This window comes from Sturnira hondurensis, unplaced genomic scaffold (genome assembly GCF_014824575.4).
Source record: "Sturnira hondurensis isolate 20B ecotype Veracruz unplaced genomic scaffold, ASM1482457v3 Scaffold0025379, whole genome shotgun sequence".
NCBI classification, from domain to species: Eukaryota; Metazoa; Chordata; class Mammalia; order Chiroptera; family Phyllostomidae; genus Sturnira; species Sturnira hondurensis.
The window spans coordinates 1,577,485-1,603,795 of record NW_028098010.1 but is presented as its reverse complement, the minus strand read 5'-3'; the positions used below and the strand labels follow the sequence as shown (position 1 = coordinate 1,603,795).

Genomic DNA, 26,311 nt, shown 5'->3' with positions numbered 1-26,311 from the left:
ATTCACTTTCTAACTTCTGAACTTCCCAAAACTGGTAATGAAACCAGACTTTTGAATAATCAATATCAATTATTTGCCAAGTGACTTTATTGTAATATAATCTCTAAAAGTATGATTCATATCCATGAGTGGCATATAAATTATATGTTCATATCTGATTTTATTTGCTTGTTTTCTTTGGTACTGTTGATTTGGGATTTCCTTTACAAACTTCTTAAAAGAGAAGTATCTTTTCGTTTGACTGACTTATTTGATTGTTTTTTAAAAAAAAGTTGGATTTTTCCAGTTTTATCAGATTGAAAGTTTTTTTTAAATTAATGATTATCTTTACTTTGGCTACTTGTTGGTAAGATTAAAAACATAGTTATGGGCATAAAGACTTAAAATCGCAGGTGTGTAAGTATAAAATCAATCGCCAATAAAGCATTTTAATAATAACCTTTTGTATTGAGATGTCTATAAAAGCGAACTGAATAACAACAAGTTTATTGTTTTTCCTTTTCGAAGGGCTAATATTCTACATTGTGGTCTGCTTTTTACTTACTTGTAGAACTACTTTTTAAATCAATTTTGAAAAGTGTGTTAGCTGCCATTTTGCAAGCAGCAATTTTTTCCTATATGAACTGTTAATATTTTTAACTTAAACATTATTTTACTTAGACATTAGTTATTATTTATTACTTTAGTGGCTACAAATTGTTTGACTTTAGAAACCAAACAACCCCTACTTTCATGGCATTTCCTATTTCAATATCTTTTTTCCCTAAAGTCATATGTAAGAAAATAATCCTTTTATTCCTTATATTATTTTTGTTATTTCATATATTACCCATTATATTACTATTTTTCTCTCTTTAACTAATTCAAACCATAGGTAATTTATCTTCCAAATTCTATTAGATTTTAATATCCTTCAGGGTAATAACCATAACTGTTTGTCTTAGTCTCCTGGTGCCTGATATGTGGTTGATATTCAATAGAAGTTTATTAATAAATGAATGAATGAATGAATAAATAAATATGATATTAGTTCTGATGGAGAGGTTAATCTAAAAAACATTAAGACTTAGTATTTAATGTGCACTGTCTACTGTGTGACAGGATTAATTCTAAGTACTTGGAGAAGATGCTATTGGTGCTCTGACTGTATTTCCACATCTCTCATCATTTCAGCAAATGAGAGTTTGTCTTCCAACAGTCTGCAGTGGAAGGTTTGTAAGAGGGCTGCCCTCAGCATGGCAGAATCCACTCTGCTCATGTGTAACTTGGGTAGGATGATCAATGTTTTAAAACAAAAAGGCAAGAGAAGTTTTGCATGAAACTTTAGTAATTAACATGAATGCTTTGCTTCACATATATTGTTTTTAAATGTTTTTAAATATGGGTAAAGTAAACATGATGTAATATTACAGAATGAAGGCAGATTTTCACAGCACAAATTATAGTTTGGGAAAAAATTTATATCTTTAGATTTTATAAGTTTATGCAGGTAACTGTATGTAAAATGAAACTTCTAAAGAAACTTCATAAGTAAAGGCAGTGAGTAAATAGGTGTTCACATTCATTTAAAATATGGCATTATGAAAATAAAAATTATAAAATTTATAAGCTGAATTGTATAGCTTCCATCTACATAGGAAAATAAAATATTCTTGGACAAGATAAATATTATCCTGGGGTCACATTGAGAGCAAAAGTACATGTAAGGAAAATGTGATGATATGAACCATGGGAAATTAGATGGTCTTCAATAAAAACTCAAAATCTAATACTACTCTAGGTAAAATTAAAGTTCTTAAAAAGTTTTTGAAAAGGTGCAGGTCAGTTTGTTAAAAAAATATTAAATGTGAGACTGAACATGCTGCAATAAATGTGGGATTTTAAGTCCTTTTTGATAAAAACCACATAATGCTTGTTTATATCCTGGGAGAAATGTTATTTATGGGGTAATAAATGAAACGAGAGCTTTTACTGTGGTCACAGTACTGTGGTGGGGTAGTTTTGTTGGAGTGCTTTTTCTCAAATTGGTAACATGTTTTAGATAAAGAAAGGAAGTTCCCTACTTGAAACTGCTGTGTCATTTCTTCTTCCTTAACTGAAATTCCAGACGAGGTTCAGGAAATGCTCTAGCAAGTCACTTCTCTGTTCTCTTCCCTCTAATAAGTGGGTTTCAACCAGCCCAAGTTGTTCATGGTCAGATCTTTTACTCTGATTATCTCTTTGGCTGGTGCTTATGTTATGGGAAGAGAGATTATTCTATGGTGCTGTTTGTAGAGGTGATAACACTGATAGAATCCAATCATTGCTGGTAGGTAACTAAACTGGCAGGTTAATCTTCTGTACTTTAAACAAATTGTGAATTTAATCAATGCCTATTTTACTTTGATATGTGTGGCTTGCTTATAATTATGGTTTTATTTTGCATGATCACTAGGTATCAAGATATTAAAGTAGTCAACTGTGATTTGCTATAATTTGGGTAAAGTACATCTAAAACTAAGCATCTTATTTTAATAAAGGTAGAGAAATCATTGTTTTAGTTCATGATAACCAAAGCTATTTCTTCTTCCAGTGTAATATTCTCAAATATTTACTAAATGGAAACATGATTTAACATTTTGTTGCATTTTATGTGTTATTTTGAGTAAGTATTAATTTCTGTTTATATTTGAGCAAAATATATGCCATGGGCTTTTATTTTTTATTATTGTTTATTTTTTTATTGTTCAAATAGTGTTGTCTCCATTTTCCTGCCACCACTTTTCCCTGCCCCTCCCACCCTCATCTCCCACACTCAATCCTACCCTTCTTTGGCTTTGCCCATGTGTCCTTTATACATGTTCCTTGATGACCCTTCCCTTCTTTCCCCTGCTTTCTCCCTTTCCACTCCCCTCTGGTTACTGTCAGTTTGTTTTTTATTTCAATGTCTCTGGTTATATTTTACTTGCTTGTTTGTTTTGTTGATTAGATTCCATATATAGGTGAGATCATATGGTATTTGTCTTTGAAACAGAAATGTCATTGGCTTTTAAATGTAGGAAAATATTATTGTTCATAGCAGAAATAACACAAGATAGTACCTTAGCATATGTTATTTATCCAGGCCTAACACTCTTGAGTTTCTTAATGAAGTTTTGAATCCAGATAGTTTGTTTAGGTGATGCCAAGTATCCCAAAGCAATAATTTTTATAGTAATAGATTTTAATTGCAATAATTAGAGCTGGAATAGGGACTTGAGTTATGTATCTGAAAACATCATACATCTATCTGCACATGTATTATATATATGTATTTGTTTATATGAGTTGTAATCTCATAATATCGATATTATCTTAAAATATTTAATCAGAAATAATGTTTTGAGAAAAATAAACCTGAGGTGACCTTTAATTTATTTCAGGGAACTTATTAGTAACTTATTTACTAGTAACTGCATTTAACATTTAAGAGACTAAAATAAACTTCACAGTTCTTCCCTATTCAGAGACTGTGTCAACAAAGAAAAGTGAAACAGAATGTAAAATTCATTATCAAGGTTATTTATATAATTTTGGTTTACTTCTATTTTAGATGAATCTGATGATAGTTTTATACACTTTTGTAGCTTTCAAATTAATATTAAATATTTTACTCTTTTGGGTGGAAACTGTCTTAAAGAAGACTAATTTTTGTGATATCCATTTTCAGTATAAAAATAATCTATAAAATAAATGAAACCCATATGATTTTCATTGTATATATTTCTTTGGTTTTAGTTATTTTTATTATTTTTAATTTTCAGTTTCATTTCAAAGCAGTAGAATTTTGTTGAACTGAAACTTGGAGATGAAATGAAAAATAAAACAAGCTGAGAAATGCCTTTTAAAAGTCAGATTAATTTTAATATCTGTGACATAATTTTAATTTTAAGTTCTAGATAGCCAAAATAATTATGAGCACTTTAAATATGATGTACATTTCTAGCATAAGTAACATTTTTAGAAATTATGGTAATTAACACAGTAGAAGTGAAAAATAATTTTGAAAACAGTGGTTTGAATGGCTAGAAAGGAGAAATAAGAAAAGAAGAAACTGAAAAAAAATTTTTACACAAAAATTTCAAATAAGCTAATAAAATATGGTTCAAGGAATATTGATGGCTACAGATAAATAGTAAATGTGTGCATATGTAAATGCAATCATTCAATCTTTATTAATTAATTTACAAGTAAAATTAAACAAAATCAGCTAGGCATGCCAGATTTTTCACAGAGATAAACTTAATTAATTCTTACAATAAACAAATTTAAATTAAGCAATGGAGTAATAACAAATCCAGAGGTAATGTTTACAAATAGCAGATTGCAAATTTTGCCATGTGGCAAAATAAAAAATATATAATCCAAAATATAGTTCCTGTGTAGGTTTTACTGATTATGTTTACTAAGTTCAAAAAGAAGAGTCTGTGAGGCATAGAGCAGAAGATGTATAAGGAAAACTGTTAAGAATCATGTCTTCAAAAAACATAATCTTTGAGAGAGAGCTTAACAGTTTTTGTAGAAGCAAGAAAGTAATGTGTACAGAAGCATTTATTTTATATAATTATGAATTACCATCAAGTTAATTGGTTTGGGGTACAGGTGCTTGGAGATATTCAACATTTGACAGATATTATTTTGCCTATGAGAACTTAGTGGATGGTAGATAATTTTGTAATTTTATTAAATTGCATTTATTGGAGCTTAAAAAGGCTTGGCCACTTATTGACAAAAATAGAATGACATGAATATGTATTACAGGTGATGTATGTTAAACTTTAGGAAAATTGGGGGAATTAATATTATTGAAAGGTGAAATAGTAAGGTATATTGTGGAATTTCCTCAGGTGAAATCTCTTGTTCCCAATTTTATAGTTGTTCTCAGGATAGAGTGAGAGATTGAGCTTAATGACCTTAAAGACCCATTAGGTTGCTCTTTTTCTTTTTACAATATCTCTTCAGCTTTGAAAGACTGAGAATTCAAAAACAGAATTTAAAAAGCAATTGATGCAAATGAGGAAATAACGACTGAGTTTTAATAAGGATTCCCAGGCCTCCTTTATATTTACTCCTAAGAGTTACCATGGAAGAATATTTCCAAATCAACTCTTGCCTTTTCTGAAATGCTCCTGCTGAGTTTGCATACTAGAACAGAGTGCGATTCACTTTCTAGCTTCTTCCACTGGGCCAGAGAATCCTTTCATTCCTCTGTTTCTTTTCTTTATTTCTTATTGTATGAACATGTTTCCAATACAAAAGTTTATGTGTACGTGAACAAGTTCTGAAAGACATTCAGCTTCCTTAGTTGTGTTTCCAACCACGAAATGTTTGAGCCAGAACTTTCTATCTGTTTAGTCAGATGCTTTGCTATATTCTTTCCCCATTTAGCCAAAAGTCATTCTCTCAAACACCTTTCCTCACTCCCCACAAATTTAAACCAGTGTCTATTACATTGAAAATCTGGCCGGTAATAATCTCAGTGAGTGTCCGTAGGGCATTTTTCATCAGATAAGATATTTACAGTCTCTGCTCCTTTTGATCCTGTGCAAGTTCAAATGAATTTGACTCTACTAAACAATCTGAGGTCTGCAACCGTTTTGGAAGCAGCATTTTTTTTTACCATCAGACTTTAAATTCTAGTAAACTTTCATGTTTCTTAATCTTAGTGTAAGAGACATCTAATCTATAACTAAGAGTTATTCTCTCGGAGGTTTCTCTCCATTTATCAGTTTTCCTCTCCTGTAGCTTATTATTGTTCAAATGTGCAAGGCACTTTCCACATGATGGATAATTTTCTCGTTCCATCAGAATTATACCTACCATTAAATGTTCTTCCCATATCAACCTTCTATACTTTCTGCTCTCAAATATTAAAACATCCATCACTTTTATTTGAAAAATTTTGCCTTTGAATGCTTATTGTGGACATGTGAGGTTATAGTGTTTGGCAAACTCTGATGATATCCACTCTTAAGAGTAGAAACAAGACAGGAATTGAGTCAGCACAGTAAGATGATTGCAACACCATCCTCTGGAGAATGTAGAAAATTTGTGATTTTGCCATGATCATTTGCTTAGTTAATAACTACATAAGTTTGCTTAAGTTGAAGATGTATATGTAGAGGAATGTACCAGGTAGTTCACTAGATATGTAAAATATGTTACCTGCCCATGAACAACTGCATTTCAAAAATTAATTACACTGGAAAGTGATATAATGAAAGTATATATGAATTTGTTATGGGTCTCTATTTTTGCAAAGTGTTCAAAGATATGATGGTTGAAGTACATCTTGAAAAATAATTAGCTATTCTCTAGGCAGACACAGGGTAGCAGAAAAGCATCAAACCCACAACTAGCATGTGCAGAGAGTTCAGAAAGCATGGCACATTCAGGAGTCTTTTATCTTGGTATCTTCTTGGTATCTTTAGCTTGGTCTGATTGTGTTTTAGCAGGATATCTCTGGCCATTCAGAACACATACTGGAGGGATGAAAGACTAGAGTCATTAGTTTTAGGTTTGACTGTACCTGCTTTAAGAAAGCAAGGACAAGTATGTGTCCCTGGATAATACTTTGCAAAGTGTATGTATTTTGGCAAGAACAAAAACATCTATTTTGCTAAAAATATGGTGTACTATAACATTTTTTATTGTGCAAATAAGCATTTAAGCATTTAGCTCCTAAAGCAGTGGGCCAAAAAATATTTGTAAGTGATTCAGTGATTTCTTTGTGGTTGCTTGGTTTAGTGCTGATATAACACACTGTGAAATAGGAAGTCAGTTCAGCATTTTTAGCTTGCTACTAACTTGCCATGTGATTTTGAGTAAGCCTCTTTCTTTCTCTCTGTCTCTGTATCTCTCTTGTGTGTTTACTGAATTTTAAGTTAAATTAATATCCAATATCTAGTGTGGTGAGTGAGGGAGTGGACTGAATGTGAAGAAGGGGTCTGACGGTGTCCAAGTTTAGGTCCCCTGTGCCTATACAGTGATTCTGATTTTATTCCTAGGATACTAAACTTACAGTGGATGTGGGAACTCTAAAATTAGAAATCCAGTTCAGAGCCTAAATGTAGAACCTCCTTTTTCTTTAGGATCCATGATCTCACATTTCATATAGATTTTCAGAGCATGAAAAATATCCAGGAGCTACTATTTCATGTGTCTGGCCTTTCTTCCTCCAATATCCTCTCCTGAAAACAGTGTCTGACAATTTTGTCTTCAGACAGAACTCTCAGGGCAAAATGAAGTATTGAATGAGGCAATTTTTTGCATAATTTGGCAAGTAACCTATAATTTGTTTTTCTTCATAAGTTATCTCTACTTTCTCATAATTTCTAAAAAGTTGTTGCCAATTAATTGCATTTCTATTTGTTTCAACATGAAGCCCAGGTTGTACCAATTTGCATCTAAGTTCAATTATATTTAGTCCTACTGAATACAGTGAAATGTATGCAAAACTTCATCAGTTGCTTAAGATGTATTTGTCTAAAGACAAAACAAACACCACCACCACAACAAAATAGCAAGCAAAGATATTTCAGAATATATTAGTTGAAAAAAATTTATAAAATAAATACATTAGCTAAAATATTAAGTCCTTTACTGAGGGATAAGTGGGAATCAGTAAATGTTAACTATTCTGCTCGAGTAGCAGTCATCTTAGAAGAGTTGTAATGAGTATCAATATGAGCTCTATTACATGAAATCCTATCTCTTCTCTTCACCAGTTGATAGCTAACATTAACTGGGCTCTCATCAGGTACTAAAAGATTTTACATATACCACCTGATTTGAGCCTGACAATAACCTTCAGGCAAAATCTCTTATGTTTATTGTTCAGAAAAGTGAGGTTTTTGAAGGATAGGTAACTTTCCCAAGGTGATCAGTGAATAAGTAATGGGGCAGGGACTCAGATCTTAGCATGTTTGGTATTAGACACAGGAAATTGCACAATCTTTTTTTGACCACTTTTAAATTTAAACTTTTTCTTTGTTGTTCTGTTTCACTCATTTTGAACAAGAGCCTATCTTTATAGCACAGAAGGGAAAACAGTTCAAGAAAGAAGGTTTGCAGAAAATCAGAAAGCACTATTATGTTAAAAATGGTTTCTAGGCTTATATATGGATAATGAGGTCTTTGACTATGTTACATTCGCAAAAATAGCAATTGCAGATATAACAAAGGACCAGGATAGATGGCTCTATTTCATAAAAGAAAGGGGTGAAGTGAAGAGACTCATTAATGTTGAAGGAGTAGATGGATAACCAGTGACAAATACCAAGTAAATTTGCTTCAGTTTGGTCAGAGAAAGGTCATTGATTATTTTTGGTTAAACTGGTTCACAGAGGCCAGGTCTCCAGTAAAAAAGAGAATTAATTGCTTCCATTTTCAACTAATTGCCTCAACATTTCCCTTTGCTTTGTCTTTGGAGATTTGGTCAGAGAGGCAAAAAGTCAAAAGTCAGAGTTTGATGGAATCTACATAAAAAGGGAATCTGAGGAGACCAAATTATGGCATTTGTTGTAATAATGATAATGATAGTTAGCATTTTTCCCTGGGAATGCTGTAGATTTTTAGAGACCTTTTCAATCTTTAATCAGGTCGTAGGGCACATTTAAGAGAGTTCACTGTTTTTATTTCCATCTAGAGGATAAGGCATCACAGAGAGATGAACTGACCTAGGGCAAGTCTCCTGAGATGTTAATCCTGTATGTTGGATTATAACCTTCTATGTTGAGTTTTAGCTGGAAGCCTGGGCTCTTCCCATAGGCATCATTTGTTCATGCTCCTTTGGAGTTTTTAGGCTTTTTAATGTTATTGTCTGAGATTACAACCTCTATCAATGACAGAATAATCAACCAAGAAACTGCATGAACCATTTGATGTCATAACAGTTGTGTCACTTGTAAGCTATTGATGCTTCAGCTATCTTCAGTTAGTGAGACATTGTACTTTTTATAGTCTGAATTAACCAGTCTTTGAGGTCTTGTTCATCTCCACCCATGTCTTTCGAAATATGTGAGTCTTATATTTTAGACATTTTGCTTTATTCTTTTGGAATAAAAAATAGCAATATAGGCAGAGGAAAGAACATGTGCTCTGGATATGATAGGTCAATGTACAATCATTTGGCTTCTGTGATTTACTTGTAATACCTTCAGAGACCCTATAGACAAGTTCTTTTTGGGAAGTCCCAAATCTGCAGTATCAACTACTCTTTGCTGGAAAAAACAGAAATGTAAGTTCTTATTAATTAGATATTTGTTACATTATAGGCTCTTAGAAACATAAATCAGAATAGACATAGGTTTTAAAGCAAGATGGTTAAGTTTTAAAACAAGCTCTGTCAGAACCAGTTGTTTGATCTCAGACAGCTCATGTAATCTGAAACTCAGTTTCTTTATGTTAACCTGATATACCTCACGGGTTTTATGGTTATTAAATGTGAAAGTGAAAGTAAAACATGTAGCTCAATGCCTGCATACATGGTGTCCTAGAAACTTTAGCCATATGCCTTAATGTTGTTATTATAAATTGTATGGTTATTAAATGATAACACTATTAACTGGAACAAGGCCAGACAAACATAAGATGCTGGTATAGAAGAAGTTTAGTACTTTCTATAAAATACTTTATTAACACTGTAGTGATAGTAGAGGGGAGAGGGAGTAGGTAGGGGTAGAAAAGGGTATAGGGTGTATAAATGGCAATGGAAAAAGTACAATAAAAATGAACTATTCAAATAATACGCTCTGACAGTTATGGTGAACTTGACCTGGACCATCTTTCTGCAGTCAGATACCTCTGTACAGCAAATCCCCCTTACCCTCCCTTATTAAGAAGTGCTGTATTCTCATGAAGTTATTTACTAATCAGAACAATCCTAGGAATTGAATAGTATTATTGCCCTCATTGTAAGGGTATTTACATCACATGAGGAAAATATTTGGCCTAAAGACACTCAGGTTTTAAGCTAGGTGGACTAATTCCCAAACCTGCAATCCCAATTGCTGCTCTACCAATGCTTTTGAAATATCAAACTGCAATTCAAGGTTATCATTTGTGTAAGCCGAGACATGAAATCACTGTCACCCTCATTCTAAATCAATTAAGGGGATTCTTAAAGCTTATCTTTCTGCTGACAAAAATGATTATTCATACTAAGAACAAAAACCCATTATCAACAGAGATATCTATGTCACCAAACCTTACACTGAGTTCTTTCTAAGGGTTTTAATCTAATCTCAAACAGTACAACTAGCCCACTTCCTTGTCAAGACACAAGTCTCAGTCCTCTCACAATGAACTGTTAGGAACTGGGCCTATGGCTCCTTCCTGCTCCCATGGTTTTCTCTTGTCTGCCTCTCCCCCTTGCTTCCCTTCTGTAAAACTCAGGAAGGCCCAGTGAGCCCTTTCTCCCCAGTGTTGAAGCTGAGAATCAATGATGAAGAGAGACCCAATTATCACACTAGTTGCTCATAACTGATTTGTATCTCTTAAACAATGCAATTTTAAAATTTTTTAAAAGATTTTATTTATTTATCTTTAGAGGGGAAGGGAAGGAGAGAGGGAGAGAAATATCAATGTCAATGTATGGTTGCCTCTCGTGTGTTCCCTGCCAGGAACTGGCCTGCAACCCAGGCATGTGCCCTGACTGGGAATTGAACCTCCGTACTCTGGTTTGCAGGCCTGTGCTCAATCCACTGAGCTACACCAGCCAGGGCTCTTAAACAATGTAATTTAATCAAACACATATATAAACAGGGCACGCGTACCAAGACAGGAAGAGCTTAGACTGTGTATACATGGGAAATCTGGTTTGACTGTTTTGATGCACTTGACTGCTCAGTCACTCAAAAAGTAATCACTAGTTAAGTAAACCATTTTGACAGATTTTTGGCCCATTGTGACTGCTTATTTGACTGTCTTGCCTGTCAGGTGTAAGTGGTCAGATTGACTGGAGACAACCTACCCGGGAAATTTAACTTTGGAGGATGTGGGTGTCTGTATACCAGAATCTACTTTAAATAACTTTATTTGAAACTGAACCTATTTTCTTGGGACCAGTAAGAAGCTCGAAACTGACATATTGCAGCATTTGAATTTTAAGAGTAAGATGTCTTTACACTTGCTAGGGCTCACAATATATTTATAGGCTACAAAACAATCACATTTTCTCTGTGCACATATAGAGTTCAATAAGACTGAAACTCTACCCTAACTTGGCCAAGTACTAAAAGGCATCATATTTTCTTACCCTTCTGAAGGTTTGATGATAGATGTGTGGCAACAAATGACTTCTCTGATATCAGGTTACTAATTCAGTCATTAATGACTTGTGGTAAGGAAAAGTTGACCTTGCTACTAATAGTAGTTCTACTAAAAATTTTTTTTGAAATGAAAAGATCCACTAAAACAAAACACCAAACAAAACCTTTGATGAGGCAAGAGAATCTGGTTGCTACTATTATTTGAGCAGCTTTTTAAAAGCAAACCCCTTTCTATATATCCATGCTTATGTTCCTTTAGGAAATTTACTTTGAAACGAGCTCCCAGGATCAGGCAAGATAAAAACACCACTATAAAGATAGACATAATGATTTATTCTCACATTTATAGGGAGAATATACCAAGGTTACTGCTTGCTGTAAGCACATTGTTGTAAGGTTTGACATGCATTGGTTGAGTATTCTACTGCATTTACATCAATAATTTGAAATACCCTGTTATTGCTTGAAAGACATCCATGAACTGCTTTCTAACACTCCTAAAATTTTATCTTTTTCCATGATAGTATTTTGTAAATATTCAGGACTTAGATGCTATTTCATTTACTTTTATTAAATGAGTTCAATGGAAAGATAGGGCCAATGTCAGTAATGAATAAAATGATGACACTTATCTCAAAATAGCTTATTTAATAGTCATAGCTTCTCTTGTATTAGAGTCATTTAAGGTGTCATTCATTTAAAAATTTTTTTGAATAGTGGAAGGAAAGAAAATTAGTCTTGCTTTCAAAGTTTTTGCTTTTAGTCATTTATGATTGTTTTTAGCAATAAAGCCCTTTGACCTGGGTAAAAGTAAGAAGTAAGTTAAATCTCATAGTTTGAAGACTGCTATAAATACACCAGCAGGATATATACTATTTAAAATTTATATGTTCTCTACATTGTGGAATCATTAATAAGGTTTCAGGGATCATCTTAATGCTTCAAACCTTGTACACATTGAGGATTATTTCCTTAGGCTATAAAAATATCTGAATTTAACTGCCTAGCAGCAACTCTTGCTGGTGCCTGTAGCATTGTTCCTTCTTCAGCACCAGGTATTATCATTTAAAAGTATTTGTTAATTTGAGAGACAAACAGCTTCATTTTAATTATCATCTTGGTGAAGGAACAAAACTCAGTAGTGAGACTGGTAAGGATTTGAAATCTCACTTTGCCTCAGAGCTCTTTCACCTACGCCTTATCTGCATCTTTTCAGGTGAAATAAATCGAGAATAAGGCTGGTCTCCTCACTGGCTTGTTGTGGCAGCTACAGTGCTTCAATCTCTGGGCCTGACATAAAGCAGTTTTTCCATACTTACCAGCAGTGTGTGCCATTGTTGACACTATGATTGTTAACATAGATTTGATTTTATTTTTAAAAGATTTTATTTATTTTTAGAGGGGGAAGGGAAGGAGAGAGACATCAATGTGGTTTTCTCTTCTGTGCTCCCCACTGGGCACCTGGCCTACAACCCAAGCATGTGCCCTGACTGGGAATTGAACCATCACCCCTTTGGTGTACAGGCTGGCACTCAATCCACTGAGCCACACCAGACAGGGCACATAGATTTTACTTTAAAAAGAGCACCATAACAGAGATAAGCAGGCTTGGATGGATTAATTTTTAACTTTGTGCTACTTTAATAAGTTGATTAATATCTCTGAGGTCATCAATAAAATGTGTCAAATAGGGATGGGGTCATATCATAAGAGATCAAACAAGAGATCACAAAAGGAATCAATGGATAAGAAAATGCTGTGTAAATTGTAAAATACTGTATAAAATACACTATTCTATAAGTCTTATTCATTTTAATCTCTGGATTCCACGCCAATTGTCTACTTTCCGTATAATTTTGTGGCTGCATATTTTAAAAAATGAATTCCAGTGACAGAGAAAACACAAAGTCCGTGACACTGATGGTGAAAATTATTAAAATAGGACTTCCACCAAGATGGAGGCATAGGTGGAAACACTGTGCCTTCTCCCACAACCAAGTTTGAATACAACAAAGGTTTGGAGAAACAAAGACACAACCAAAGGACAGAAAATTGAATTATACGGAAGTCTGACTACATCTAAGTGTTCAACGGGGACGGTAAGAGGGGCAGAGCCAGCAGCGAGCAGGGTCGGGCAGGACAGGGCCCCCGACCCAGGCGCGCAGGCAGCCCGGAACCAATTGGGGTGCGGGGCAGACTGACCGCGGTCACACATTCGCGCACAGTGAGACAGACCACGCAGGCCCCAGGGGGCGAGGGCTGATGGCGGTGGCATACTCGCATGCAGTGGGACAAAACACGTGGGCCCGGTGATGGCGGCAACTGCGGCACCGGTGAGGGCCTAGGTGGCAGGCGGCAGACAGGATGCCATAGTCCCTCTTTGACCCCACCCCCACATACAGCGTCACAACCCAGCGACTTAGTTGCCCTGTTCTAGTGAACATTTTAGGGCTCTGATCCTGCTATGGAACAGGCATGAACAGCCCAAAAGATGGTGCAAGAAGAACTCAAAGTCCCAGAGCCAATAACTCTAAGCAACCGAGAAATTGCCAGCCTCTCAGAAGCACAATTCAAGACACTATTTATCAGGATGCTCACAGAACTGGTAGATTATAGTCACAAATTAGAGGAACATAGTCACAAATTAGAGGAACATATGAAGGCGAAACTAATTGAAATGAAGGGAGCTGCACAGGAAACCAATAGTGATGGAAAGGAAACTGGGACTCAAATCAATGGAATGGACCAGAAGGAAGAACAAAACATCCCACCAGAAAGGAAGGAAAAAATGAGAATTCAAAAAAATGAGGAGAGGCTTAGGAACCTCCAGGACATCTTGAAACGTTCCAATATCCGAATTATAGGGGTACCAGAAGGGGGAAAGAAACAGCCATGAGAGGAAAACTTATTTGAACAAATAATAAAGGAGAACTTCCCCAGTCTGGCAAAGGAAATAGACTTCCAGGAAATCCAGGAAGCTCAGAGAGTGCCAAAGAAGTTGGACCCAAGAAGGAACACACCAAGGCACATCATAATTACATTAGCCAAGACCAAAATGAAGGAGAGAATCCTAGAAGCAGCAAGGGATAAGGGGACAGTCACCTACAAAGGAGTACCCATCAGACTGTCAGCGGATTTCTCAAAAGAGACCTTACAGGCAAGAAGGGGCTGGAAAGAAGTATTCCAAGTCATGAAATCCAAAGACCTACAGCCAAGATTGCTTTATCCAGCAAAACTTTCATTTAGAATGGAAGGACAGATAAAGTGCTTCTCAGATAAGGTCAAGTTCAAGGAGTTCATCATCACCAAGCCCTTATTATATGAAATGCTAAAGGGACTTATATAAGAAAAAGAAGATGAAAAATATGAACAGTGAAAGGACAGCAAACACACAGTTATTAACAACCACACCTAAAACAAAAGCAAACCAAGAGGACAGCTAGATCAGGAGTGGAACCATAGAAATGAAGAACACATGGAGGGTTAGAAACAGGGGGGTGGAAGGGGGAGAAGGAGGGAGAAGGCACAGAAAATAGCATAGATGGTAGGTAGAAAATAGATAGGGGGAGGGTGAGAATAGTGGGGGAAATATAGAATCTAAAGAACTTGAGACACGTGGTTATAAACTAAGGGGGGGGGGAGAATGGTGGAGGGGAATGAAGGTGGGGAATAGAACAACTGTAATGGTATAATCAATAAAATATATGAAAAAAAGAAAATTATTAAAATAGTGGAAATGTCTAAAAATTAAATTGTTTATGCCATCTTCACTGTTTTTCTTTAGTGTTCATAACATTTTATTGTGAATATTGTGCTTACTTTTATAGAATTTACATTGAACTTTGCTAACTGTTATAGCTTCTTATTTATTTCTTAATGTCAATTTCTTGAATTTAGGTCCATATCTTATTTTATTTATTTTATTCTTTAATATTTTTAATTTGAATCCCAATTTTCCCCCTTTGCCCTCCTTTGCCTGTCCCATCCGCCTGCCCCAACAGTCAATCCTTATACTGTTGTATATGTCCATGGGTCATTCATACATGTTCTTTGACCTTTCCCTTTCCCTTCTTTCCATATTATCACTCTGTCTCCTCCCCTCTGGTCACTGTCAGTCTGTTCCACGTTTTCATGCTTCTAGATGTATTTTTCTCATTAGATATTTTGTTCATTAGATTCCTCTTATAGGTGAGATCATTTAGTATTTGTCTTTCATAGAATGGCTTGTTTCACTCAGGACAATATTCTCCAGGTCCATCCATGATATCATGATATTGCAAAAGGTAGGAGTTTCTTCTCACTTTCTGCTACATAGTATTCCATTGTGTATATGTACCACATTTTTTTTTATCCACTGATGAATCGAAGGGCACTTAAGCTGTTTCCATTACTTGGCTATATTAAATAGTGCTGCTATGAACATAAAAGGTACATAAGTTCTTTAGAGCAGGTGATTTGGGATATATTCCCAGCAGTGGAATTGCTGTCAAAAGGCAGTTCCATCTTTAATTTTTTGAGAAAATTTCATACTGCTTTCCACAGTGGCTGCATCCCCACTAACAGTGCACTAAGATTCCCTTTTCTCCACATCCTTGCCAGCACTTGTTTGTTGATTAATGAGTGACAGCCATTCTGACAGGTGTGAAGTGATATCTCATTTTGGTTTTAATTTGCAACTTTCTGATGTCTAGTGATGCTCAGAATCTCTTCATATGTCTATGGGTCATGTGTATATCCTTCTTGGAGAAGGGTCTAGTCATGTCCTTTGCTAACTTTTTAATTGAATTGTTTGTTGTACTATTGTTGAGTCATATGAATTCTTTATGCATATTGGTGATCAAACCCTTGTCCAATGTATTATTGGCAAATATGATCTCCCATATACTCAGTTTCCTCTTCATTTTGATGATTGTTTCTTTGGCCATAAGAAGTTTTTTAATTTTATGTAGTCCCATTTGTTTATTCTTGCCTTAGGAGATATATCAGCAAAAATATGTATCTCCTTGCCTTAGGAGATATATCAGCAAGAATATTGCCACATGAGATATCTGAAATTTTACTTCCTGTTTCCCCTAGGACTTTTATGCTGTTACAACTTATTTTTAAGTCTTCTATTCCTTTTGAGTTTATGGCATATGGTGTAAGTTGGTGGTATAATTTCATTTTTTGCATGTACCTCTACAGTTCTCCCAATACCATTTATTGAGGAAGTTATTTTTACTCCATTCAGGGGTCTGTACCCCCTTTGTGATTCATTAATTAATCATAGAGACATGGGTTCATTTCTGGGCTCTCTATTCTGTTCCATTGATCTATATCTCTGTTCTTATGCCAACACCAGGACATTTTGATTACAGCGGGCTTCTAGTATAGTTTGATATGAGGTATTATGATCCCTCCTGCTTTGTTCTTTATTCTCAAGATTCCTGAAGATATTTGGGATCTTTTTGGTTCCATAAAATTTTTGAAATATTTGTTTTAGTTCTGTGAAATATACCATTGGTGTTTTAATAGGAATTACATTGGGTCTATAAATTGCTTTGAGTATTATTGACATTTAAAGATGTTAATTCTTCCAATCCATGAACAGGGTATATTTATTTGTATAAATGGAAGTTTAAAAACTTTTATAAATGGAAGATACATTTATTTGTATCTTCCTCAATTTCTTTCCTTAGTGCTCTGTAGTTTTCCAAGTACAGGTCATTTACTTACTTGGTTAAATTTATTCCAAGGTACTTTATTTTTCTTATAGCTACAGTAAATGGGATTTTCCTCTAGTTTCAGTTTCTGATTATTGCTGGAGTATAAAAATGCCATTAATTTGTGAATATGGACATTGTATCCTGCTATTTTTCCTGATTCACTTATTAGGTTAAATAGTTTTCTGGTGGAAACTATGAGGTTGTCTATGTACACTATCATGCCATCTGCAAACAATGACAGTTTTACTTCCTCCTTTTTAATTTGGATACCTTTAATTTCTTTTTCTTGTCTGATTGTTGTGGCTAGACCTTCCAGAGCTATGCTGAATAAGAGTTGTAATAGTGGACACAGTTGTCTTGTTCCTGTTCTTAAGGAGAAAGCTTTCTGTTTTTGCCCTTTAGGTATTATTTTGTCAGTAGGTTTCTTGTATATGGCTTTTATTATGCTGAGGAATGATCTCTCTATTCCCACTTTGATGAGTGTTCTTTTTTATCATAAATGAGTAATTTAAATTATCTAATGATTTTCAGCATCTATTGATATGATGTGGTATTTTACTTTTATTTTGTTTATGTGGTGTATTACATTTATTGATTTGTAAATATTGTACCATCCTTGCACCCCTGGGTTAAATCTCACTTGATCATGGTGTATGAGCTTTTTAATGTATTTTGTATGCAGTTTGCTAATATTTTGTAACATATATATTCATTAGAAATATTGGCCCGTGTTTTTTTTCTTTGCTGTGTCTTTACCTGTTTTTGGAATTTGGGTAACACTGGCCTCTTAAAAAGAGTGTGGGAGGCTTCCCTCTTTGAATTTTTTGAAATAGCTTGAGAAGGATACGAGTTAGTTGTTTTTTAAATGTTTAGTAAAATTTTCCTGTGGAGCCATCAGGACTGAGGCTTTTGTGCGCCTGGAGGTTTTTGATTACTGCTTCATTTTCATAGTTGTTATCAGTCTATTCAGGCTTTCTGCTTCTTTTTGATTTAGCTTTGGAAGGTTGTATATTTCTAGAAATTTATCCAGTTTTCCCAAGTTGTCCAATTTCTTGGCATGTAGGTGTTCATAGTAATTTTGTACAATCATTATTAGCTCACTCATTATTTTACAAAATTTTATTTAGTCTCCATGTATTGAATGTTTTTGAGTTTTTTCCTTGAAATTGGTTTCTAGTTTCAGGCCTTTGTGATCTGAGATACTTGATATGATTTCAAGTTTCTTGAATTTGTTGAGGTGGGTTTTTTTGTCTTATCATGTGGTCTGTCTTTGAAGAGGTTCTATATGTGCTTGAAAATAATGTACATCTTGCTTTTTGGGGTGAAATGCCCTATATATATCAAGTCTATTTAATCTAGAGTGTAATTCAATGCCACAGAATCCTTGTTGATTCTTTGTTTGGAAGATTCATTTTGACAGTAGGTATTAAAATACTCCATGATGACCATTGCTGTTGATTCCTTCTTAAAGTCTGCTAGATTTTCCTTATGTATTTACATGTTTCTATGTTGGGTGCATATAATTTACAAGGATTATAAACTTCTTATTGGACTACTGCCTTAAGTATTATGTAATTACCATCTTTGTCTCTTGTTATGGCCTTTTTTAGAAATCTATTGTGTCTGATATAAGTATTGCTACCCCAGATTTTTTTTTCATGTCTATTTACTTGGAATATTTTTTCCAACCATTCATTTTAATCCTGTGTAGATCTTTTGTTCTGAAGTGGGTCTGTTGTGGACAGAATATTGTGGGTGATATTTTCTTATCCATTCAGATACCCTATATCTTTTGATTACAATATTTAATCTATTTACATTTAAGGTTATTATTGATAGGTACTTATTCCATTGGCATTTTCCCCTTTGTATCTGTATTCCTCTCTCTCTCTCTCTTTCTTTCTATTCTTAGTGCAGTCCCTTTAGCATCTCTTGCAATGATGGTTTAGTGGAAATGTACTCTTTTAACCTTTTTTATCTGGGAAGTTCCTTATTTTGCTTTCTATTCTAAATGAGAGCTTTTCTGCATAGAATAGTCTTGGTTGCAGGCTGTTGCTTTTTTTATTTGGAATATATTGTGCCATTCCCTTCTGGCTTGAAGAAATATTGTGCCATTCCCTTCTGTTGAGAAATCAGTTGCTAGCCTTAACAGAGCTCCCTTGTATGTTACTATCTGTTTCTCCTTTGCTGCCTTTACGATTCTCTCTTTGTCTTTGAATTTTGCCATTTTAATTATGATGTGTATTGGAGTTGGCTTCTTTGGGTTTATCTTGATTGGGGCCCTCTGTGCTTCCTGGACTTGTGCGAATTTTTCCTTCACTAAATTAAGGAATTTTTTTGTTATTAGTTTTTAAAACAGGTTTTCTATCCCTTGCTCTTCTTCTTCTCCTTCTGGTATCCCTATGATGTAAATATCATAATGTTTTATGTTTTCATACATATCCCTTAAACTGTCTTTGTTCTTTTTGAGTCTTTTTTGTTTGTTTTGTTTTGCTTTGTTGCTCTGTCTGGGATTTTTTTCTGCCTTGTAATCCAGCTTGCTGATTTGATATTCTATTTGATCTAGCCTTCTTTTAATTTATTCTTGTGTATTTTTCATTTCAGATATTATATTCATTTTTTCTGGCTCTTATTTCTTTTTTCTATGCCTTTTTAATGCTGTTATAGTTCCCACTATGTTCCTTGTAGCTCCCATAGAGTTCCTTACAGTCTTCACTGAGCTCCTTGAGCATTCTTATAACCATTATTTTGAACTCTATGTCTGGTATATTGCTTGCCTCACTCATTTCATTTAGCACTCTTTCTAGGGATTCCTTCTTTCCTTTCACTTGGGGTTTATTTCCTTGTCTCCCCATTGTAGGTGAGTTTTTATTTGTTTTTGCATACTAGATTGACCTGCTTTGATTCCCTTTCTTCATGGGGTGGGTTTCTATGGTAGGAGACCTGTAGGACTCAGTGGAGCAGTGTCTTTGATCTCCCGAGGTGGATGTTATTGGGATTCCCCTTATGCTGTTTTTTTTGGAGGCTATCTGGGTGTAATTGGGTTTTGGTTGTTGTTGGATCATACTTCAGTTGGTTCTTCCCTGCAGCTGATTGACTGAGACTCACACCACCCACCACCTCTTTTAGGCTATTGTACAGGTGTTGCTGGGAGAAAACAAAACAACCTAGTAAGTAAATACATATCCCCCAAATTAACCCCAGCCACACCACATTATCGACAACAAATGAGCAAATCTTAGTAAGAGTGGAAAGAGATTAAGATTATTATAAGAAAGGCAAAACAAATGTGAGATGACTAATAGAAAGAAAAAATGATTTGAGAGGATAAAGGGAGGAGAAATAATAAGAGTAGAGAATAGAAACAAGGTGAAGAATTAAAGAAAATAAAATTTACATTGTAAATAGAAAAGAGAAGGAAGAAGGAAAAATGGAATAGAAGAAGTGAATAGTAAAATTTTAGATTTGAAATACAAATTAGTGAAACTCTAGGATTATAATGGAAGAAATTCAACAGTAGCCACCATATAAGCAACTAAACAAGCAAAAATTAATAAAGGTGGAGAGAAAATAAGTATATTACATGAAAGGGAAAAAGGGAAAAAGAAAAATTAGTTATTCTGAGATAACTAATCACAGGAAAAATGCTTTTGAGAGGCTTGAGGGAGGAGAAATAGCTAGAGTACAATATAAACAAGGTACAAAAAGGTAAAATATAAAATAAAAGAAATAAGAGGAAAGAAGATGGCAAAAGGTAGTAAGAGAAGGAAGGAGTAAAATATGAGATTTGAAATAAACTAAAATAAAAACATAGTGATGTATTAAGTATAAACTTCAAGAAAAAGAAAAAAATGTTGAAAAGCTATGCTGGAGAAAAAATAATGGAAATCACGAAGAAGATCATGGTGGAATTCATCTCAGCTGAGTCTAGCATTTGCCACTGTCTTCTCTTTCTGAATTCGCTCCTGGTTATGCCATTCATCAGATGTTATCATAGTCTTGCCCTACCAGCCTGTTTGAAACTACAAGCAATCCACAATCTGTGACTGTCTCCTTTAGGCTTGTCTGGGCCTCACTGTTCTTCTCTGCCAGCTTTCCATAAGCACAAGGCGCAGGACTGGTTCATCTAAAGTCTGAGTGTGTTGCCAGTACCACCTTCCCCTGCCCAAGAGGGGGTCTCTGATGCTATCAGGAGAGTGGAATCCCTGGATCACCCTCAGTATCTACTGTTAAGTCTTCAGGGAAGATGGTGAGAGTGTTTTCCCACCTCGCGATCCCCCACAATTTGTCTTGGTCTGTCCCAGATTATTTTCAGTAATATACCATTTGTAATGAATTAGCTGTCCATTTCCTATGAGAGGCCAATCTTTGTAAAAGGAGCAACTCTTTTCTGCTTGGCACTGATGGCAGTTCTGTATAAGAGCTGAGGCTGGGCAGGGCCCTGAACACCCCTTGCATGTAGTCTCTCTGCTCTGCTGGTTTCAGTGGATCAGGGCCTGAGAAACCAGCATAGCTCATAGCATCTAACAGAAGTTCAGAAAGGGCCCTTTTAGATCTTCTCCTTCTTTCCCTTGTGTATATCTACTGAGCATGGGGATACTAGCCTGGCCTCACTGATCTGCAGAACCTGCAATCCCACAGAGGGAGTTTGGGCACACCTGCCTGTGAAGCACCAGCCTGGCTACAACGAATCTCAGGCATTTGGGTCCTGGCTGTCTAGTCCCTAGCCTGTCACTCTTGCAGGAAACTCAGGCCTGACTCTCTGATTGCTTTGTGCAGCCCTCTTCTCACCAGCCATGTCACACCAGGTCCTACAATCTCTTTGCCATGCCACCTTCTGTTCTTCCTGTGCAGCTGGACTCAGTGGCACTGAACTGAGCTTTCACTATGGTTTATTTGTTGGCTGATTGATTGCACATGTGTGTGAGTACAGGGTCCCTGCCAAGGCTCACCTCAGTTCCCCTTTTAAAGAGTCTCTATTTGACCACCACACTGTAGCACTGAGTCATGGCCAGTTCTCCATGTGCTCCACCTCCCCCCAAAGCACAAATTCTCTCTCAGTCAGGGCTGCCAAAAGGTTTCCCAGTGCCTCCGACAGTTTTAGGGATGGAATTTCTCTCTGAAACTCTTTTGGTTGGTGTTGCAGCTATGGACATGTTGCTCACTCTGTGTAGTCCAAGTGTCCCAGACTTTGTATGTCCTTCCATGTCTCCCCTGATTAGGGTTGGTGGTTTCCCTTAGTGGGACCACGACCCTACTCCAGCAGGGGAGGAAGCCAGTAAGCTATGTTTTCTGCCTGTTCTCTCCCCTCCTGCATTCAGCTCACACAGGGCATTTCCCCTTCAATGTGCAAAATCTCCTACTGGATGGTGCAAAGCATCTTCTGTACTCCTTGGTTTCAAAAATTCATGTCAGTTGAGATTCCGTTGACTATTCACATTACTTGTTGGAAAATCATCTGAGAATCCTTGCTGAGGGCATAAGCAAATGGGCTCAGCTTCCACCCATTCAGCTGCCCTCTTCCGAATCCGTTTTTTGATTAAGTCTCATGAAAACATTATATTTAAAGTTAAGAAAATGCCTACCATTTTGTCATTGTAAAATTTTCCACAAACAGTAAGAAGAGTACTAAAAACATGTTTGATGCTGCAATATTTGGAGATAATTTTTCATTGAGAAGAGGAAGCCTGGTGAATAGACAAGTATGTGTTGTCAATAAATCTTTTATGGTAAATTTTTTTCCACCACCAAGCAAGTGGTCAAGTTAACATGCATGAATATTTATGAGAATTGTGAATGGTTTTCTAAGGCAGAGGATTAGTGAGCAATAAAAGGGAAGGATAAAAATATAAAAGTCAATGGGAGATGGGTTGTGTAGTACCTTGTGTCCCAGGGTCAGGAAGTTTTAGAGTATGAGCCAATGTCCTGGACAGAGACCACAGCTCTCAGCCCTCCAGTCCTTTTGCTCTTGCAATCTTTATACTTTCTCATTGGTCTGAGTGTTCTTATTCATTTTTTAATCAATTTACTCGCCTTTTGGTCTTTGTGTCTTTGTTGCTTCCATATTCAGCTTTTACCCCATTTGTTTCACTCAGTTCTCACAAGTAAAGTTATTTCTTGACCCATTGTTTTTCTGTTATACCTGACTATTATTGACCAGTGCAGCCTCTTAGCTCAGGCTCCAGGCAGCTGTCAAGGATAACAATCCAGGAGAATATGTGGATTGAGGCCTTTACAACTTAGTGATCTTCAGTCTTAGCTGGACCTTCCATTTCTCTTCCATTCCATTTAGTAGATTTTGTACACTTTATTTCTCTCAACAAAACGTACACTTCATCACCTCTGCCCACAATTCCCAGCAGATGCATTTGACTACAACTTTACTAAGAAACTCTAATTTAAAAAGAATTTTTCAAATCTCTTCCCAGAAATCTAAAAATAGTTTTATTAAAGCACATTCATTTTCTTCCTGTTTCATAGAAAGATAACGTTGTTTTTTGTTTTTTTTTGCCAAAATAGGTCCCTTGCTTTATATCCCACTCAACACCTGTTTTGTCAATCACCTGCTTAATCAGTTGTTCTTTCTTGCTTGTATCTTCTACCTCTCCTTAATAAAATGTTAGCCTCTACATGTAAATATGGTGAAGTCTCTCCACATATGCACATACATGCAAACACACAAACATACAAACACTCCCATTTATTAACCCTAGAGTCAACTATAAGAGCTGACATCCCTCTAGATTTCTTTTTTTATGCTCAATCATTCTAAATTTTTAAAGCCAATTAAGTGTAAACTCTAGGATTAGACTTCCTAGTTCAAATCTTGGCACTACTAGCCGTGTGTCCTTTGGAATATTACTTACCTTTTCTTTGCTTCAGTGTTTTCATTATTGAAATTGGGATGTGAATAGTTCTTGCCCCCTAGGATTGGTGGGAAGATTAAAGAATTAATACATGTAAGATGATTGGAATAGTTCTTAGCATATAGTGAGCACCCAATATATGCTAATCATTATTACTTAAGGTTTTGTTCAAATTCACTGATTTGTTTATTTCAAAAGTATTTATTGGGAACCTACCATATACTCGGTGCTATGTGCAGTAATGGATGTCTAATGTTAAATGAAAGGGACAAAGTCTTTGTCCTAAAACAGCTTAGAATGTAGTTAAAACATAGGTAATAAAGAATTACGTGAAAGCCAGTGAGAAAAATACCAACACTATAAAGGATTTATAAATGGAACATATTAGGGACATATTAGGAAAATCATTTAAACAAAATGATCAGAATACATTAAAATCAAGTGTTGTGAGGTAAGACATCAATATTTTAAAGAATCCAAGAAAAAAACATTCCAAGTAGGAACAAAAGCATATCTGGAGGCTCTAAAAGTGAGAGGAGACAGTGCTTAGCTTGTTGCAATAACTAAAAGTAAAAGTCCATTGTGGCTAGACCAAAGTGAGCATACAGGAGAACAGCATGTGCTGAAGTTGAATAGGCCAGGAACCACCTATCCAATTGTAGGCCATAATAAGGAAACTGAATTGTATTCTAGATAAAATGAGAAGCAATTGAAAGATTTTAAGCAAGAGAGAGGATAATTCATTTTATGATTTTAAAAGGTATATGATTCTGAAGGTATATGAAGAATAATTAAGGAGAGCAATGAAGGAAGCAGGAAGATCAGTAGCAGAGGATTCAGTTGGCAATGATGGCTTCTTGGACTAGAGCTCTGGTAGTAAAGATAAAAGTAGGTCTATTTGAAATACATTTGAGATCTAGCATGTACAGTATTGATCATATGTTGTGGATAAGGAAAATGAAAGATGCAAGGAAGACTATTCAGTTTCTGAATTCAAAAATTAGATGAATAATGATGCCATTGATTGACTTGGAGAAGATTGGGGAAAAACAAGTTTGGGGGGTATTTAGAGATGAAATTTAAATTTTGAGATATTTGTAAGTTATCTCTCTTTCTCTGCCTCTGGCTTTCTTTCCCTCTCCCTCTAATATATATATCCTACAGAGAGAGAAAATTTAGGATTTATATTCTGTTAGTATGTAAATGATATTATAACTGTGGGAATAGATGATAACATCCACATAATCAAGAGGAGAAGATGCCTAGTATAGAGTCTTGTGGCACCTCCAATTCACTTCTTAAGTCACTGCATTCTGGGGTCTATCCTCACAGGTCAACTGGAACAGAAATGCAAATTTGGGAGTCAGGGATGTAGGTAGTATTTGAAACCATGAGAACAGATGCTTCCTTTGAGAGAGTGTAAAGAGAGAAGAAAAAGTGCCAAATGCTGAGCCCTAAGGTCTCATGTACAATTCACAATGTACTTCTTGTCCCTAAAGAATGACTTCCCTTCTAAGTCTCTGAGATCACTCTCATGAGGAACTGGACCAGTGACCCAGTTACTTCCTAGTCTGCCAGCAATATCTTCTGCTCTTTCTCTTCCCACATCCCTGTGACATCGAACTTTAACCACTTTTTTTTCCTTGAAACTCTGTTTGGCACTGTCCTTATCATGTCACTCTGTACTAATTTTTTAAATACTTTTTTGAGATTCCTTTAGTCTTTCCTGTGTATTCTATGTTGATGGTCCTCAGAGGTCTTGACTTAGTATTTTGTCTTTTTAATTTTAATTCGTCATCCTGTGTGGTTTTATCTAAAATCCTGATTCAATGCTTCTAAGCTGGCAACCAAATATAATTTCTAAACCCACACATCTCTTTATCAGGTCTCCTTCTTAGGAGGTACTCAGATTTCATTAAAATTACTTTCTTCATTAAAACTTTCTCTCTCCACTTCCTATTTTGGTAAATACCATCTTCTCCAGAACTTCCCCTCTCAGACTGAAGGATCACATACGCACATTCCTTCCTTTTTACTATATTATAAATCAATCAGAAGTCCTATACATGTTTTGGGTTTAATTCCTCTATAATTAGAAGTAATATTTGATCTATCTTTCCAGTATCAAATACTATTGCCTTAGCTTGGGCCCTCTAATTCTTCTCTCCTGTAATATTACTGAAAACTCCTAAGTCTTCTTGTGCCCTATATGGTTTTTCCATGATTCAATCTTCATATTGCTACCTGAGAGATATTTTAAAATTAGTAGTTGATCATGTTACTATCCTACTAAAAGCATCTTATGGCACATCAGGGCTATAAGTTTAGGGTGATATTTATTCCTCTTTATAAACTTGGCTTCAGTTTAGTTTTCTATTTTCATCTGTCCTTAGCTATATTTTCTTCAGATCATTCTGAGAAAGAAAAAGAAAGCAAGGAAAGGGAAGAAAGA

The 26,311-nt window shown here is 35.4% G+C and overlaps 1 protein-coding gene across 1 annotated transcript in view; it reads left to right on the top strand.

Moving 5' to 3' along the window:
* Positions 1–2,203: 2,203 nt before the first annotated feature.
* TFEC (transcription factor EC) overlaps positions 2,204–26,311 on the top strand; it is a 153,257-nt gene continuing 129,149 nt past the window's right edge. Inside the window, exon 1 of the mRNA XM_037039555.1 lies at positions 2,204–2,308. Within this exon, the coding sequence (XP_036895450.1) occupies positions 2,234–2,308 (75 nt within the window). The 5' untranslated portion in view covers positions 2,204–2,233. The remainder of the gene's footprint in view (positions 2,309–26,311) is intronic.